This window comes from Euleptes europaea, chromosome 12 (assembly GCF_029931775.1).
Source record: "Euleptes europaea isolate rEulEur1 chromosome 12, rEulEur1.hap1, whole genome shotgun sequence".
In the NCBI taxonomy this organism is placed as follows: Eukaryota; Metazoa; Chordata; class Lepidosauria; order Squamata; family Sphaerodactylidae; genus Euleptes; species Euleptes europaea.
In genome coordinates, this window is record NC_079323.1 from 59,746,203 (window position 1) to 59,762,645 (window position 16,443).

The 16,443-nt window shown below is 42.5% G+C and overlaps 1 protein-coding gene across 1 annotated transcript in view; it reads right to left on the reverse strand.

The window, feature by feature from the left end:
* The window catches only part of RUNX1 (RUNX family transcription factor 1), a 96,568-nt gene that overhangs the window by 50,429 nt on the left and 29,696 nt on the right, over nt 1-16,443 (reverse strand). Inside the window, exon 3 of the mRNA XM_056858458.1 lies at nt 9,805-9,909. Coding sequence (XP_056714436.1) covers nt 9,805-9,909 — 105 coding nt within the window. The remainder of the gene's footprint in view (nt 1-9,804; nt 9,910-16,443) is intronic.

Here is a 16,443-nt window from a genome sequence, read left to right on the forward strand (position 1 = left end):
TCGGTCTAGGGCAGCTGGACCCGAGGGGGGGATGTTCACGGGAAGGGGCTGTTGGCCCCTCTACCCCAGCGGGGAGGGGGGATTTTTGAGAAATCGGATGGGAAAAATGTGCATCCTGAGAGCGGAAAACCCAAGGCAAAACTCCCTCTCATCACTCTTCTGAAGAGGGGCGGCCAGCCTGCTCTGGGTCTCCCTCCTCTCTCTCGATGCACTGTGGCCGGGTCATGGCCGGCGCGCAAGCCAGGGGCCTTCTTTCCTCTCCCCCCCGACATTCCCACTTTCAGCTAAACACTTCTCTGGGCACATGGATGCAATTCCTGCCCCCCCCCCAATCCTATCATTAAAGGGCAATGGGTTCCACACCTATAGAAAATAGAGGGAAGCTTTGAGGAAATCGCTTCCTTGACCCCCCCCCCCCAATTTGGAATCTGACTGTTCCAAAAGCAGAACAGAGCAAGGGTGGAAGAAAAATGGAGGAGACCAGAGGGACTGGTGGTTGTTTTTTGCGCTAGGGCTGGTGAACCGCACAAGGTAATCTGCTCGGCGGAGTTGGGGCAGAGCTGGGGGCAGGCATAAACAATGAGCCTGTTGGAAGGGGAGGCCTCCTGCAAAAGGGACAGACCAAACTGTTGTCTAATACAGAATTCCCATGAAAAACCAAAACTAGAAGCAAAATCTACTGTGAAAAATGCCCCACAGTGCTCAACTCAGGATACTGCTGAGAACCTTTAAAGCTTTGAGCAACCTGGGCCCATCACAGACTCAAGAGAGCACTTCTATCACCATGTACTAGCCCTGACCACTAAGATAACTGGGAATGTTCCCTTAAGCACATCAACTGTGTGTCAAACCAGCCTAGGACAGCACAGCAGACACACTTCTTTGGCAAATGCTCCACAACTTGAAATTCTCTTTTCCTAAAGACTCACCAAAGCCTGAACCTATACAGAAAGGGTGCAAGACAGGCAGCCTGGTGTAGTGGTTAAAGTGCTGGACTAGGCTCCAGGATAATCAGGGTCAAACTCTCACTCAGCCATACAGCTTGCTGGATGACCTTGGGCCAGCTGTGCTCTCAGACTATTTCACAATATTGTAAGCTATTTTGTTACCCCATTGGGGAGAGAAGTTGGATATAGATAAAAATATACACATTAACGTAATTTAAATGGGCGTTAGTTGCCTAGTTGTTGAATAATTAGCACTGAACACACGGAGACACTATTTCTGTTCTGGTCTGTGGTGCCCCTACCCACCCCTTGTCCTTAGGATGGATTGAGCTATATATCTTAAAAAACAGGATTCAAAGCCATGTCAGGCATCAGCAGGGGATTAGAGAGGCAAGAATGCCTGCATTCAAAGCATTGGCCACAAATGAATGGCAGTAGGGTTTTTATTACTACTCTTCTTCTGACAAAACAACTGTCATTTTTGTGCTCAAGCCTGCCAGTTTAGACAAAAACAGGACAAATTTTACGAAGCAAAGAATTTACTGAAAATAAATTATGCCAAGTTTATATACAATCTGGATCTTCTCATTATGTCTACTATTTGCCTTTTTGTCATCCTCAGAATGTTATTTGGGTTGTTTGCAAAAAAACAAAAAGTCTTGGGGACTGAGGAAAGCAGGTATCCACACAGTGAACAGAACCTCCAGGTCTTACACTGGAACCTTTTATAGTTGCTGCCTACATGTTTTTATACTCATTCCTTTGGCAGCAGAGACTATAAAGCTGCTTTTTTAAAAATAAATAAAGGGGGGGGGAAATAAAAACTAGGGACCTCAGGATTCTCCACTACCGTAGTTTGTCACAGCTTGCCAACTCCCCTCCGGGCCCTGAAAACTGTACTCATATGATAAACTATCAGCCCTGCCAAATTCATATTGGATTGCAGATGTGGCTTTAATTAGTACACAGATTCCAACAAGATCACAAAGAAGAATCTGGCACTATACACACAAGGAAGCTACCATGACACTTCCTTTTTGATACTTCACTATGTCCTTCACTAAGGTGGCAAACTAGCAATGCAAAAATTCTTGTGCAAACATGCCCTAATCTACAGACAGGAAAGCAAAATTTCCATTTCTGTAGCAGTGATTCCCCTCCCGCATACATAAAGTGGTGATTTTCATAAGAGTCATAAGGAAAGGATAAAGTGATAGATGCAAACTGGAGGGGAAAAAAGTTAGAAAAAGGTGACAAGATGATGTCTGCTCTCACTTCAGAGCAAGTTTTTCCCACCTACTCTTGTATCTCCACTTTTGCTATCACAAAGTTCCCTTTTCTCAAGTTCTCATCTTCAACCACTTTGCTTTTGAGTCAGGCTGTTTACTCACTGGCTGCCAGCAAGAGAGGCACTGAGCACAGGGACACAATTTCTGTTCTGATCTGTGGTGCTACACAAAGCAACCTACACATAACGGGAGGGGCAATTTCAGGGCAATTTCCACTTTCCAGAGCAGGGCCCACACTTCATGGGCGATACTTTAGAAGTTCAAACAGCTTGCTGCCGAATTTTAGAGATAATACATATGGTGGAAAATATCTGGTTTCACCCCCAAATGTCATCCATAGCCGTGCTTGCCTTTTCCTTCCTTTTCTAAACGATAGTTTAAAAGTCAAAAATCTTGTAACGAATCCCCATCCCTCCCAACACAACAGATCTTCTCATGGCAAGGGATTCATTTTCTCAGCTCTCGGCAACCAATATCAACTCATTTTCAATAACTATACACAATCTGCTGATCAACACTTTAAAAACAGGCTGATTGGTGGTTGATGACATCTTCTGCATGCTGAAAAATGAATCCAGATGCCAAGCATTGGGTAAGGATGGGCTAACTGATGCCTGTGGGGGCTTGTTCCTAGATACAAGACTATTACCATGATTTTCAGCCCATTCCTGACTTCTGAGGACAAAAGTCCCCAGGAGACCAGAAAAGGGCTGTGCCGACACTGGGGCCCCTGGCGCCCGGGCTACTTACGCCGTTGCAAGTGGCCCCAATGCCAGTGGGGAGGCCTGGATGACGGTCTCCTGGTGCTGCCGCAGCAGCGCTACCCCGAGACGCCAGCTGGGCCTTCCGCCGGTGTCCCACCAGCGTAAAGGCCCAAGCTAGCATTCCAGGGGGCGTCCCAGGGGGTGTTCTTGGGGCTTGCCGGGGGGCGGAGCTGCCTGTAGGCAGCTTCCTGTCCCTGTTCAACGGGGACAGGAAAATGAAACGCTTCCGGCTGCCGAAAGCTCAGGAATGGGCTGATAGTCTACTGTGTCATTTCAGATGTAAAATAAAAAATATTACTTCAGGACACTGAGTATATAGGATGGAATAATTTTGGGGGTCATGACAAATTTGCAAAGGGGGCAGAAAAATAATGATAGGGTTTTGAATGAAATAAGAATTCCTTGGTGGGCTCCCATTCAAAAAATAACCAGGGCCAACGCTGCTTAGCTTCTGAGATCTGATGATCTGGCTAGTCTGGGGCATCGTCAGGACATCCTTCATATACCCAACATGTAATAATTTTTAAAAGTGATTGGATGCATGTGAGAACTACTGCCCCCCTCAAGATCAGGAAATTGAACTGCTTTTGATATTTTCACCAGTGCTGTCATGTTAAAAGTTTGAACATGATCGTTTGGAGCTTGGGGTAGGATGTCATCAATATGCTGATGACACCCAACTCTGTCTTTCTTTAAGGAAAATTCCAGAGGGCACTAGGCAATTGCCTAGATATCCTGTTAAAATGGCTAAAGGGGAAAGAACTGAAACTAAATCCAGATAAAATGGGGGTTATGCTCGTTGAGAAGGCTGAAAATCTATGGGATTCACTTTACTACCTTTGGATTGGATGACACTAGGGTTGCCAGATCCCTCTTCACCACTGCCAGGAGATTTTTTAGGGTGAGCCTGAGGAGGGCGAGGGTTGGGAAGGGACTTCAATGCCATAGAGTCCAATTGCCAAAGCAGCCATTTTCTCCAGGTGAACTGAACTTTTATCGGCTGGAGATCAGTTGTAATAGCAGTACAGTGAGGGAAAAAATAGCTAGTACAGTGAGGGAAAAAAGTATTTGATCCCCTGCTAAATTTGCCCGTTTGCCCTCTGACGAAGAAATGACCAGTCCATAATTTTAATGGTAGGTTTATTGTAGCTGTGAGAGACAGAATAACAACAGGAAAAACCCCAGAAACCCAGAAGACAAAAGTCAGAGATTGATGTGCATTATAATGAGTGAAATAAGTATTTGATCCCCTATCAACCAGCCAGGTTAGGGTTAGGGTTCTGCTGTCGACAGAAGCAATCAATCCATCAGATTCCAAACTAGCTACCATGACCAAGACCAAAGAGCTGTCCAAGGATGTCAGGGACAAGATTGTAGACCTGCACAAGGCTGGACTGGGCTACAAGACTATTGCCAAGCAGCTTGGTGAGAAGGTGACAACCCTAATCCTAACCCTGTCAACCTCCCTCGGTCTGGGGCTCGATGCAAGATCTCATCTTGTGGAGTTGCAATGATCATGAGAACGGTGATGAAGCAGCCCAGAACTACATGGGGGGAACTTGTCAATGATCTCAGGGCAGCTGGGACCATAGTCACCATGAAAACAGTTGGTAGCACACTAAGCCGTGAAGGACTGAGATCTTGCAGAGCCCGCAAGGTCCCCTTGCTCAAGACAGCACATGTACAGGCCCGTCGATGTCCTTAAAGAAACCTGGAAACTAATTAGTTCAAAATATGACAGTACATGTTTTGAGTAAGATTTGTCTTTATCAGCATATCAGGTCACTTTTAGAATGGCTGTAGTGGCTGCCTTTTTGTTTCCTCGCTCAATTTAAGATGCTGTTTTATTTATTTTATTATGACCTGAAATCTTCTTACCTGAAGGGCAGCCTCTCCTTATATAAGCCTACATGCATCTACGTGGAAATAAACCACAATGATAAAAATACAATTTACTTACAAAAACTTATAAATAGGATCACAGCAGTTTACTGTGCACTCTTTGGCACCTGTTTCTACTTGTTGTTCTCTATTTTATTATTTCCTGCTCTTTGGAAAGGATGCCATGGAGTATATTAAAACTAGTGTAGTAAATACTTGCTTATTTGTACTTGGTTCAGATCACTAACTGTAGTTGTAATGGTCCCAATCCAGGGATCATTCTCCCCCCCCCCCCCCGCACATGTGCTTAAAAAGAAACAACACCAATGATGACCAATTCAGCGCACTGGCTGCAATAAACTCTTCCTGGGAATAAGCCCCACTGAATAAAATGGGACTAACTTCTGTGTAGACCTGTTAAGGATTGTGCTCTAAATGATTAATGCAAAATTTCTCTCCCCCCCCCCTCAATCCCGCCAGCAATCCTTTCCAGTCCTGATAGGGGGAAAAAATCTATGAGTGGAAACTGGTTCATGAGTCAACTTCCATGAACAAATTTAATGGGTCAAGGCAAGTAAGTTTAGAATTATAAAAACTAAAGCTATATGTAGGGAAAATCTTCAACAGGTCTACTCTGAAATAAGTTCCATTTTATTCAACAGGAATTTCTCCTAGGAAAGCGTTCTTAGGATGCAGCTTCAAACATGCAATTAGAAGAAAGAAGATGAATTTTTGTAAGAAGAGAGATACTATAAGTGATGTAGCCTTAAAGGAAATAGCTAATTTAGAAATCCTTGCTTTCCTCATCTAGGTAATGATTTTTCTCAAAGAGTATGCTCATAAAAGGTCAATTCCATTTATGAATTATAAATTCACAGCAATGGAAAATAATATTTTCAGTTATTCTAGCACTGCCTCCAGCAAAACGTATCTTATAATGAATTAATATGTACCAGTTTCAGTGAGGTTGAGAAAATAATAGATGACTAGGAGTTGACTGCCCTGACCTGGATGGCCCAGGCTAGCCCGATCTCTTCAGATCTCAGAAGCTAAGCAGGGTCAGCCCTGGCCCGTTAACGCACTAGTAACTTACCTTGCAAATTACACGCATCCAGTACACAAGTATCCACAACGCCTTTAAATTCCTGTTCCCACCGCGCCTCCTTTTCTCCGCTGCACTTGAAAATCCCCAGACCGGCACGCTCCACGCATGCCCAGTCGGCGCTCCAAGCAAGGACGGCGATTGGTCCAGCGTGAGTAAGGGAGGCGGGGGGAATGCGGGGGTTGGCTGGCAGCAGGAAGTGGGCTGGCACCAGCAAGAGGATCAAACACAGTTTGCATGTTTCCACTGTAAGGCACCGGGTGTGGAGGGCGTTTTATTTTTTTTATTTGCCATATAAGCGGATACGCTTAATGCGGCGAAATTGCGCTCTGGAGACGCCCTTGGAATCCTTCGGGTGAGTTGCAGTTGGAACATGCAAGGAAAGCCCGCGGAAGCCGGCGCCGCAAATGGCAAGTGCGGACACGGCCCTGGTTCGTATTTGGATGGGAGACCACCAAGGAATCCCAGGGTTGCCGTGCAGAGGAAGGCACTGGCAAACCACCTCTCGCCATGAAAACCCCAAAAAAGGGGTCGCATAAGTCGGCTGCGACTTGATGGCACTTTACACACACACACACACACAGGAGTTGACTGCTGGTAATTTTAGTACAAGAGTGAATTAACAATCCTCTTTTGTCCTTCCCTCTTTCCACCAGAAAAGAATACTGTAAAACACAACCATACTTTAAATTAAACTGTATCGGGAGGAATCCTACATTCAAGGCTACAGTTAAACATGAGCCAATGGATGCACCACCCCACTCAGACTGATGATTTGCCCTTCCTAAGAATCCTGCAAAAACTGGTCTTTTCATCTGTAACATGACAGCTTCCATTAAATAATAAAAGCTTATTTTTAGAGTATAAATATTTCTGCTTAAAAAGTAAAATCACCGGTGGCTAGTGGCCTGCCCCCGACTCTGTCCACCCAAGTATCCTCCCAGTTCAAGGTATACTTTTCAAGATCACCACCACTTTTATCAAGCTGAAGTGATTGTTTAAAAATACCCCCCCCCTTCAATCACTGAGATAGTGTGGTCTTTTATGCATGGGTTGGATCTCCCTGCTGGGACCTGGCTTCATCGCACATTAAAGTAACCATCCCAAAATCTTGGAGACATGCAATAGTCGTCCCAATCTTCAAAAAGGGTCAGCACTCTGACCCAAGCTGTTATCGCCCAATCAGCCTTTTGTCTTGCTTAGGCAAAATGTATTCCTCCTACTTATTTAAGAGGCTGTTGGATTGGGTTGAGAGTAATGACATCCTTGGTTGGGAACAGATTCAGAAGGGGTTGGTCTGTTACGGACCATTGTTTAGTGCTCTCTCACTTAGCCGAAAAATATTCCTCCCCCCAAAATGGCACCCTTTATGCGGGTTTTATGGATCTTAAGAGAGCCTTTGATGCCATCCTGAGGGAGAGGCTTTGGTTGAAACTATCAAATTCTACTATGGATAGGAAGTTACTATGGCTCATTCAACAATTTCATACTGACCTCACAGCTCAGGTTCGCTGTGGCGACCAAGGAGAACTAACTGAGCCCTTTGAACTGGCCAAGGGAGTTAGACAAGGTTGCCTCCTTGCTCCTCTCTTGTTTAATCTATATCTGAACGATATGGCAACCAGTTTCTCAGAGTCTTGTCATCCCCCAAAGCTTAAACGTTGTCTCACTCCAATTCTACTCTATGCCGATGATGCAGTTCTCTTGTCCTGCACAAGAATTGGTTTGAAAAGATCCTTACAAACCTTTTCTGAGTACTGCTCTAGGGAAGATCTTAAAATAAGCCATCACAAATCTAAGATTATGATCTTCTCTAAAAGGAGAAAAATGCCTCTTTTTCACTGGGTATTAGACGGCTTTGTGGTTGACCAAGTCAAGGAGTTTGTTCATCTTGGCATTCTTTTCCCCCATAACCTAAATTGGAATGCCCACCAAAAGCAGTGCCCAACAAAATTAAACCTGGGGTTGGTGCTATTGTCAACTTTTTCCATACCAAAGGTGGCAAATATATTCCAGGGGCTATGCAGGTTTTCATTCTAAATATTATTCCAATTATTCTTTTTGGTGTTGCCATTTGGATAACTGTTGTCAATGAATCTACAGATCATCCATTGCTTCAGTTTTTATGAAAACTCTTAAATGCCCCTCGATGTGTTGCTGGCGTTACCCTTCGCTCCAAGTTTGGCCAAATGTCACTCGAAGCTAGGGCATGGTTGGTAGTCTTTAAGCTACAACTTAAGCTGCGCTTTACCACTGAGGGGCTACTAGCTTCTCTGAAGCATGACCCTTTTAAATCCTCATGGTAAAAAATCTTAGATGAGAAACTGTCGTTGTTGGGCTTCTCCCAGGATATGTTATTAGATCTTGGGAAAACTGAAGCTTTCACCAAAATTAAAAAGCGCATTAAAGAGCTTGATTATAACAGCACTACTTTTCGGTATGAAGAGAAAGGCATGTTAATTTACAGCAATTGAGAACCTGGTCTAAGCTTCCAGGATTGAAAATGAAACAGTAAAATAAAAACAACAAGTACATAAAATAATAACATCAAGTTTTCTTTGTTCAATTTAAGTCGGTGGCACAGTTGCATTAAAGCTAATGATGCCAAGGTTTCACACTGAATTGATCTGGAACTTGATAATCCAAACTTCAGGCCCTTGGGTGTATCTTTGCTCTCCCCGTTTTGACTACTCTTAAGCTACTGCCTCTGCCAAATGTGTGTGTGTGTGTGTGGGGGGGGGGGGAATAAAAGAAGAAAACCGCAAACCTCAATTTGCAGGAGGACATATCAATACTAATATGAACATTCTACATAAAGGTTAATTATTGCCTTGGGTAATAATGGAACATACTGCATAAGCCCTACAACAGGGTGGCTTCCAGGGCTTTCCTTTCCTCCAGCCTCTGTGCTCAGATATATTTTCTGGAAATATCCCTGGAGATACCATTTATTATTTACTCATTCTTAATTGATAAAAATGAAGAAATTGGCAAGCATGACTGTGAACAATCTTGCCTTAGTGGAATAAATTCCATCTGTCTGCTTTAAGTGCCATCTTCAGTTATTACTGTTTTCTTAAGTTGGAAACTCACATGAGACAGGGGTTGTCCTCTTCTGGACTCCCCCCTCCCCTTCATGTTGCTGTCTGCCAACACAGGGGTGGGGGGAGTTTAAACAGGACTATTTTGTTTCTAAAATTAAAATTCCTATGAATAGTTGAAAGTCAAAGTGAGCAGAAAATGCTGAATAACATGTATGGGTATCTATTGAATAACCTGAACCCAGACTTAACCAATCGGGTAGCAGAATTCTTACAACGTGCAATAAGCATAAGGGAGCGTGTATCTTAACTGTGAAATTTTTAAATTTGATGCTGGATGTATTTAGACTGTTCTGATTATTCCTTTTTTATGCCAGTAAAGGTGATGATTGATTGATTGATTGATTGTTTGATGTATGGGTATCTTTTTATCCCACAGCCTTTGTCCAATTCTGCATATACTATACTGTCCCTTCCCTTCAGGTGGAAAGCATTTCAGCTATTTTTCCTCATCAATAGAATCTATCCATAAAAAGCATTAAGAAAGTTTTGCTCAAAGATATGCAAGTCTGGTTTAAAACTTTTAAACTTTATAATAAATTATATGCTCCCGAATCTTGATGGTGGGCCATATGTATAACGGCTCACTAAGATCCTGCACAGTTTGCACAGTGCTCAAGTAAATGCCTGAGTCAAATACAGTGGAATAGAAGGGAACATTTTTAATACGTTTCAGTGATTTTTAAAATAATTAGGATATAGTGATATCTGAATACGTACTTCTTGGCTCTCGGGGTCCATCCACTGTTATTTTGATGGCTCTGTGATATGTAGCTACTTGTGGTGGATTTGTGAAGACTGTGATGGTCAAGGTGAAGCTCTTCCCTGAAAGACAAGAGGACATTAAGTCTTACACTTACTATATTAACTCATCCCATACTATTAGTGTCTTTAAAAGCACTAAAACTACACAACACACAGCCGGCATGGCATAGTGTAGGGGTCCCATGGGCACCACGGTCCCCACAAAACACCTCTTCTGGTGCCCCCCCCCCACTGTTTATGGAAAGTGGGCAGGTTCAGGTAGGGCTTTTACCCAGCAAGGCTTCTAATTGACTATTGGGGTTTTGATTGGCTGTGCAGATTTTTAAAAATTGTTGCTTTGGCAGCAGATGCCACTACAGCACAAGGATCTGCACTGTGTTACTGAAGTTAAACTGTGGCAATCATTTTGTGGCTGGCTGTGCCTCCTGCAGCAGCCATTCTGTGGAAGTCATTTTGTTGCTGCACCCACCAACCCGTGTCAGAATTCCAAAGTGCCCGCAGGCTCAAAAAGGTTGAGGACTCCTGGCATAATGGTTAGACTGTTGTAAAAGCTGGGAGACCCAGGAGCCGGGACACCCACATTCGAATCTCCAGTTTGCTATGGAAGCTTGGTGGGTGACTTTGGAGGAAGAAAAAAAGCTGCATTTTAAAAATAAACATTTAGACATAAAATTTAGGTTGCATCCTACTATTATGCTCAGCTAAGTGTGGTTCGTTCCATCAACACAAGACAAATCTTACAAATGCAAGAGACTCCTTGCTGATACAACAGACCCCTCTGCTCATTGGACATAGTTCTCTTAATTCAGCGGAGTCTAAACCCATAAAGTTTAGAAAAATGCTTATAAAGCAATCAACTGATTATCCTGCATTGTAGAGATTTTTTTTGCTAGATTTTTATTCATCGTTTAATATCACCTTATTATTAACCAATGTTAGAGCATTCTGATGAGGCTAGCCAGCCCATTGAGAAAGAATCTGGAAATTAGGGGTGTGCATTAAAAAACTGGTAAAATTCAGATTTGGGTATATTCGACCTGAAAAATACCAAATCCCTATACTGGTGTGGGGGTTTTTCAGGGGTTTTTCTGGTCCATTATATCCTATGAAGAATCTTTCCAGGGTTCTGGGGGGTGTTTTTCCAGGTAGAGGCACCAATTTTTCAGTGTAGCTGCTGGTAACTATCCTTAGAAGAACCTTGGTAAATACTGGGTCAGGTGTCCAATTTTATGAGTTCCCAAAGAGGGTGCCCCCATCCAAAATAGGGCCCCACAAAATTGGACGCCCTGACTCAATCTGAACCAAAATGGAAGTTCCTCTAAAGGGAGTCACAAGTAGCTACACTGAAGACTTGGTGTTTCTCCTTAAAGAACAGCCCCCTCAGAGCCCCAGAAATATCCCCAATAGACTACAATGGAGTTGTGCTACTTAAACTTTAAAGAGCTGCCAGGGAACTCACCACCTGGTGTGAATTGGGTGGCAGGTTTGGCAGCTCTTTAAAATATAAATAGCATAGCTTCATTGTAGTCTATGGGGAATCTTTCTGGGGCTTGGGAGGGGGACTGTTTTTCAAGGAAACAAGGCAAAAAAAAAGGTCTTTAAAACAAAAATAAAAAATGGGGGGGGGGAAGCCCCATTGAAAAACCTGGCACAGCAATGCTGTTGCTGGAGGGGGCTGGAGGGGCTTAGGAAGCTGACTATAGTCAGTTCCACCCCTGGGAAACCTCCCCCCTACGCCGGAGCTGCATTTCTCTTCCGGGATTTAGGTCCTGGAGAGGCTGCGGCATCAGAGAAGCACCGTGCAGCTCTGTGGTGCCCAGGTGCTGACGGAACTGCCCCTGCCACCAGCATAAGTGCCTCTTATTCCATGATAAGAGGGCACTTATGCTGGTGGCGGGTCATGCTGCTTCCACTACACTTTCAGCCCAATCCTCAGGAATGGGCTGTGAGTGAAACAGTTTGCCATTGCCTGTCTCTGCACAGCAACTGTGGACTTCCTTGGTGGTGTCCCATCCAAGTACTAACCAGGAAAGGAACTGGGTAAAGAGAATCTCTGCACAGCTAAAAAAATACTTCTGCATGAAGAGATTAAAATGGAAAAAGCCATTCCTAAATGTGCATATATCAGTGGTAAAATAGTGTGAGGAGGACAAAAAATACACTTTATATAGTACTCCTGGTTCTCAAACAAAATGATACAAAAATCAACACGCAGTTGTAAATCCTGCACGGATATCAGTTGATTTGAAAATCTGATATGGGTGCATTTAAACTACATTTATGTGTCTCATACATATTGTACACTAACAACGGCAGGGAGGCTCATCAACACTTTAAGTGGTGCATGGAAGATCTTACAGCCATAGCTGTAATATCGTACTCTGCACAGCTAAAGCAAAGGTGTCAATTTAAATAGGAATTTTGTATTTTTCATATAAAATCTCCAATATTTATAAGGGTAACAGCTAGAAACACTGAGAATGTTAAACCCAAAAGAGTTTTTATGCATTCTAGTGTGTACTCTATGTAACATATTTCCCAAAAAATGTCAGGCCAGCTAAGGTTTTTTGTGAGGTCTGGAATCCTAAGCATATTTACAAAGTAGTAAGGTCCACTGACTCAATGGGAGTTCTAAGTAAACATGTTTAGGAGCGAGTTAAAAGAATTGCTTTTTAAAAGCGTACTTAAGAAATAGGATTGAAGGGTGCTTCTTTGAGGAAAGGATAAATACACCTGGGCTTTGCTGCGGTTCTCAAGTGCCCTGTCCATTTCCAAGGCTTAATTAGCAACCTCCTGGCTTGTTTCTTTTAAGCTAATTGGGGAGGGGGGGGAAGCAGCCTCAGGCTGGAACTCTTTGTACAAAATGCCTATTGTGATGTCACTGTGCAACTCTTGAGTTTCCCCACCTTGCTTCACTTGATTGGCAGCCACTTGTTAAAGGGTAGAACTCTTGGTGCACACTGATGATATCATGTCAAGAGTTGTGTGTTATTAGCTACTGTGGCAGGGTGGTGTGGAGAAACCAAACAAGGGTCTGCTAAGATTTCATTGCCTCTCTATATAAAATTATTGGGGTTTTGCAAAAGCTAAGTGGTACTTTAGAACTTTCCTGTTCCAGGAACTTCCAAGGACCATTTCTATCTGTATGTAGCCATTTTGAAATAATTTTAAATCTTGAGACTTGATAATACAACATAAGATTAGGTATTGTATCCCACCCTCTATTTTTCCCTCTCTGAAGTATACAGAAAGATAGTCTAGGTGTCTCATTTGACCAAACAAAATTAGGTATGCTCCTTTATCAGCATTACAATACTTGAGTTGATTTTTACATGGGGATATTTTCAAATAAAAACAAAAATGTTGCTATGATCAGCATTTTAATATTAGCAGTCCTTCCTAACTAGGAAAACTGTAACTGTGACCAATTATGTAAGTCTGCCTTATTGTGTGTGTGTGTGTGGGGGCTTATTCATGAGTTTGACCCAAAAGAACAAAAAACTGTAATCCCAGATCTTATTACTGCAGCGAAAATGTTGATAACTAAAAACTGGCTGTCAAATTAAATTCTGGATAACTAAAGTCTGGCCAATAGCCAAGTTGTCTAGGTAAAGTGAAATGGTTCAGATGAAGGAAGGGAGACAGCAAAAATCAATATTTATGAGTGGTTGGAAACCTTTTTTTAAAAAAATGCAGGTTTGAATATTTGAATATACTTATTATGCCTTGTATTGAATTTAAAAAATTGAAAGGAATACTCAGTATTTGGTTGTAGAATGTGACCATAATTTCTTTCTTTGATTTGACATGTTGAAGACCTAGGGTCTAGCCCCCCTCCATGATATAACCTCCATATGAACCTATGAATAATAAGAAGTAACAGCTATTTAGAAAAGTATGAGGAAGTGTAGTGTGATATAATATTGCATCATTTTGTCTACTATAGCAGGAACACCTCAAGATTGCGAGGCTTGTGTACCCGCAGAGAGAGAAAAGAATGAACATCTGTTTCCCTTCCTGTTCCTTATCCTTCATTTCCCCCCACTTCAACCTGAACAAAATCTGAAATGTACTATTGACACTTTGGATCCAGTGGTCAAATAATATGTCATTGGCTTTTGGCTCTTATATAAAGCCAAACATGCTCAGCCATAATATACACAGGGTTCTTCTTTAGTGAGGAAACATTATCAGGTAATTCTGAATAATCTGCACTTCCTCTGATTCAGTCTCAGAAATTATTATTACCAAGTATGAAACTAAGCTACAGGCTTCTACCCTTCCTCCTCTTTTTCTGGTTTGTTCCTGCAGTGTTATATTGAGAGAAGCCCCATGTGAAATCTATACATCCACATTTCCCTAAGCAGTTTTTCAGTGAAGTAGTAAAAGTATTTGTTTAACTGTATAATATCTCTGTGTTACATATTTTATAGAGCTTGGATATTAAGAAAATATATCTCCCCCAGTTTTGATATCCCCCCTAGACTCTAGTTTCTTGCCGGTAGAGTTAATGTTACAGGTAGCACAGACAATTAGAATATACTACCTGGACACCCATCTCTCTTACACACCATTTGAACAAACAATACCAAAATTTGTGTGGTGGCATCTCCTCTAAGCACCACAGTAGCCCTAGGTCCTTTCCCAATGACAGGATTGTTGTCACCACACAAACATATCCCCCCACCTTGGTATCTGCAGAGATAGCCTTGCTACAATGGGAAAGAATGCTTCCTTTACAACCAACAAAAAGAAACATGGAAGATGTGGAGGAATTTAATGTTGAAGGACAGCACATATCCCACTAAGAAAAAAAAAGTTTATTGAAATGATAGGACATGACCAAAGTCAAAGATAATAGTTTTGTTTTCCTTTTGAAAGAACTACCTGGGCGCTTACAGGGTAAAGCATTAATCTTTTACCATACTTGAAAAACTGTTCCCAAACTCTAAGAAACTGAATTTCTGAGATGCTTTCTGGCCCTAAAATCAGCAATAGCATAGACCTAATAATGCCTGCCAGAGGTGTGTACTTCCACAAATTGCTGCTTGTGCTTCTGGGTTGAGGTTAGCCTGGAAAACACTAAGAACAGTGCAACTGATAAACTTGTGAGGTGCACATAGGAAGAGGAGAATCCTTCCATATATCTGAAAATGTGTCAATTGTGCAAACTCTTCAAGGCTTACATATTTGCTTTAAGTCACTGTTAGGCAACAATCTGATGCGAGGAGGCAATAACCATGACAAATTGATCTAAGTGACAGTTCTCTGGCCGAAGTGGAATGAGTAGTCTCTGCTGAATCTGGACAGCAGGGCTTTGGTACAGTCCCATTTCTGCACTGAGGCTGTTTCACTTCTCAGAATCATGGTACCAGGTGGATGACACCATCTTCATCATCACTGCTCTGAAAGGCCCTAAAGCTGTTTTCCCCAGCCGCTCACGGAATGTAGGCGGAAGTAACCTCTATAGGGAAGCTGCTCCCATCATTTAAAGGAACTTGTTTAGTTATGAATGTTTCAGCACTGTTAATTCAACAAATATGCAGTCCATGGTTCTTTATTTCATGCCATTCTTGAATAAAAATAAAAGATATCTGTAAAAATGATTTGTGTAAGTTATGTCAGTGGTGCCTGATCACCCTACAACAGCAGTGGTTGTTTTCAGCAGATGTTAGACATGGATGTATTGGAATCTTAAAGTGATTTACAGTATCCACATCTTCCAGTTCTTTTATTTAGTTCCTATATGCTTTATTGCACTTCTCAGGGACTCTTAATGCCCCTTGTAGGGTTGCAAAGTCTCCTGAGAATTGGACTCTCAGATAAAAGGGGGGAGCCTGGCTCCAAAGAGCTGACACCTGCCAAGCCTCATGAGATGACACAGAGCTGAGTAGCGTCCAGTGCGGACAGAAGATAGACTCTGTCTGATCAAGAGAAGACCTTCACTGTGCCTGGTGCTTCAGGGTAAAGCCTTGAAGGCTGTGGTGGTGGTGGGGGGGGGTGAGTGAAAATAGCTTCTCCTGTTGATTCACATCTTAACACTTTATTTTTTCCTTTGTGGATCCTGAAAGGAAGATTAAAACCCTGCAATTGCAGGCTAAGCACTAGGATTCAGTAGGGCTAGCCAGATCCCTCTAAACAGGAGGTTGTCAGTGGTGTGCAAGATCTTCTTTGTCCCATTCTAGATCTGCATACTTTAACTGTGTCTGGAAGCAAATGCCAACCAGACCTCTTTTCCGTCACAGTTAAGATTATTATGCAAGCTGTGCTTATCCACATAGTTGCAACAGATGATAAAGTTTGGTCCCCTTTTCTTTGTAGGCTGCTTTTGTGAGATAAGAGCATCACATATCTCTTCTCCCATTAGCTATGATTATCCTAACTCTGGACCCATAATAAAAACAAGAGCTCCATTAGCAACCATCTATCCATATTTGGTCTTTCTCATCTAGGAAGGCTCAATGTGGCTATGTTTATAAATCCTCTACTCCAGTAGATCCAAAATACCTGAAGACATAGGAAGCCTGATCCTACATTGTTTATTCAATTGCCAAGTCAGTGAGCATTTTATTGCATCCGTAGTAATGTAGCAAT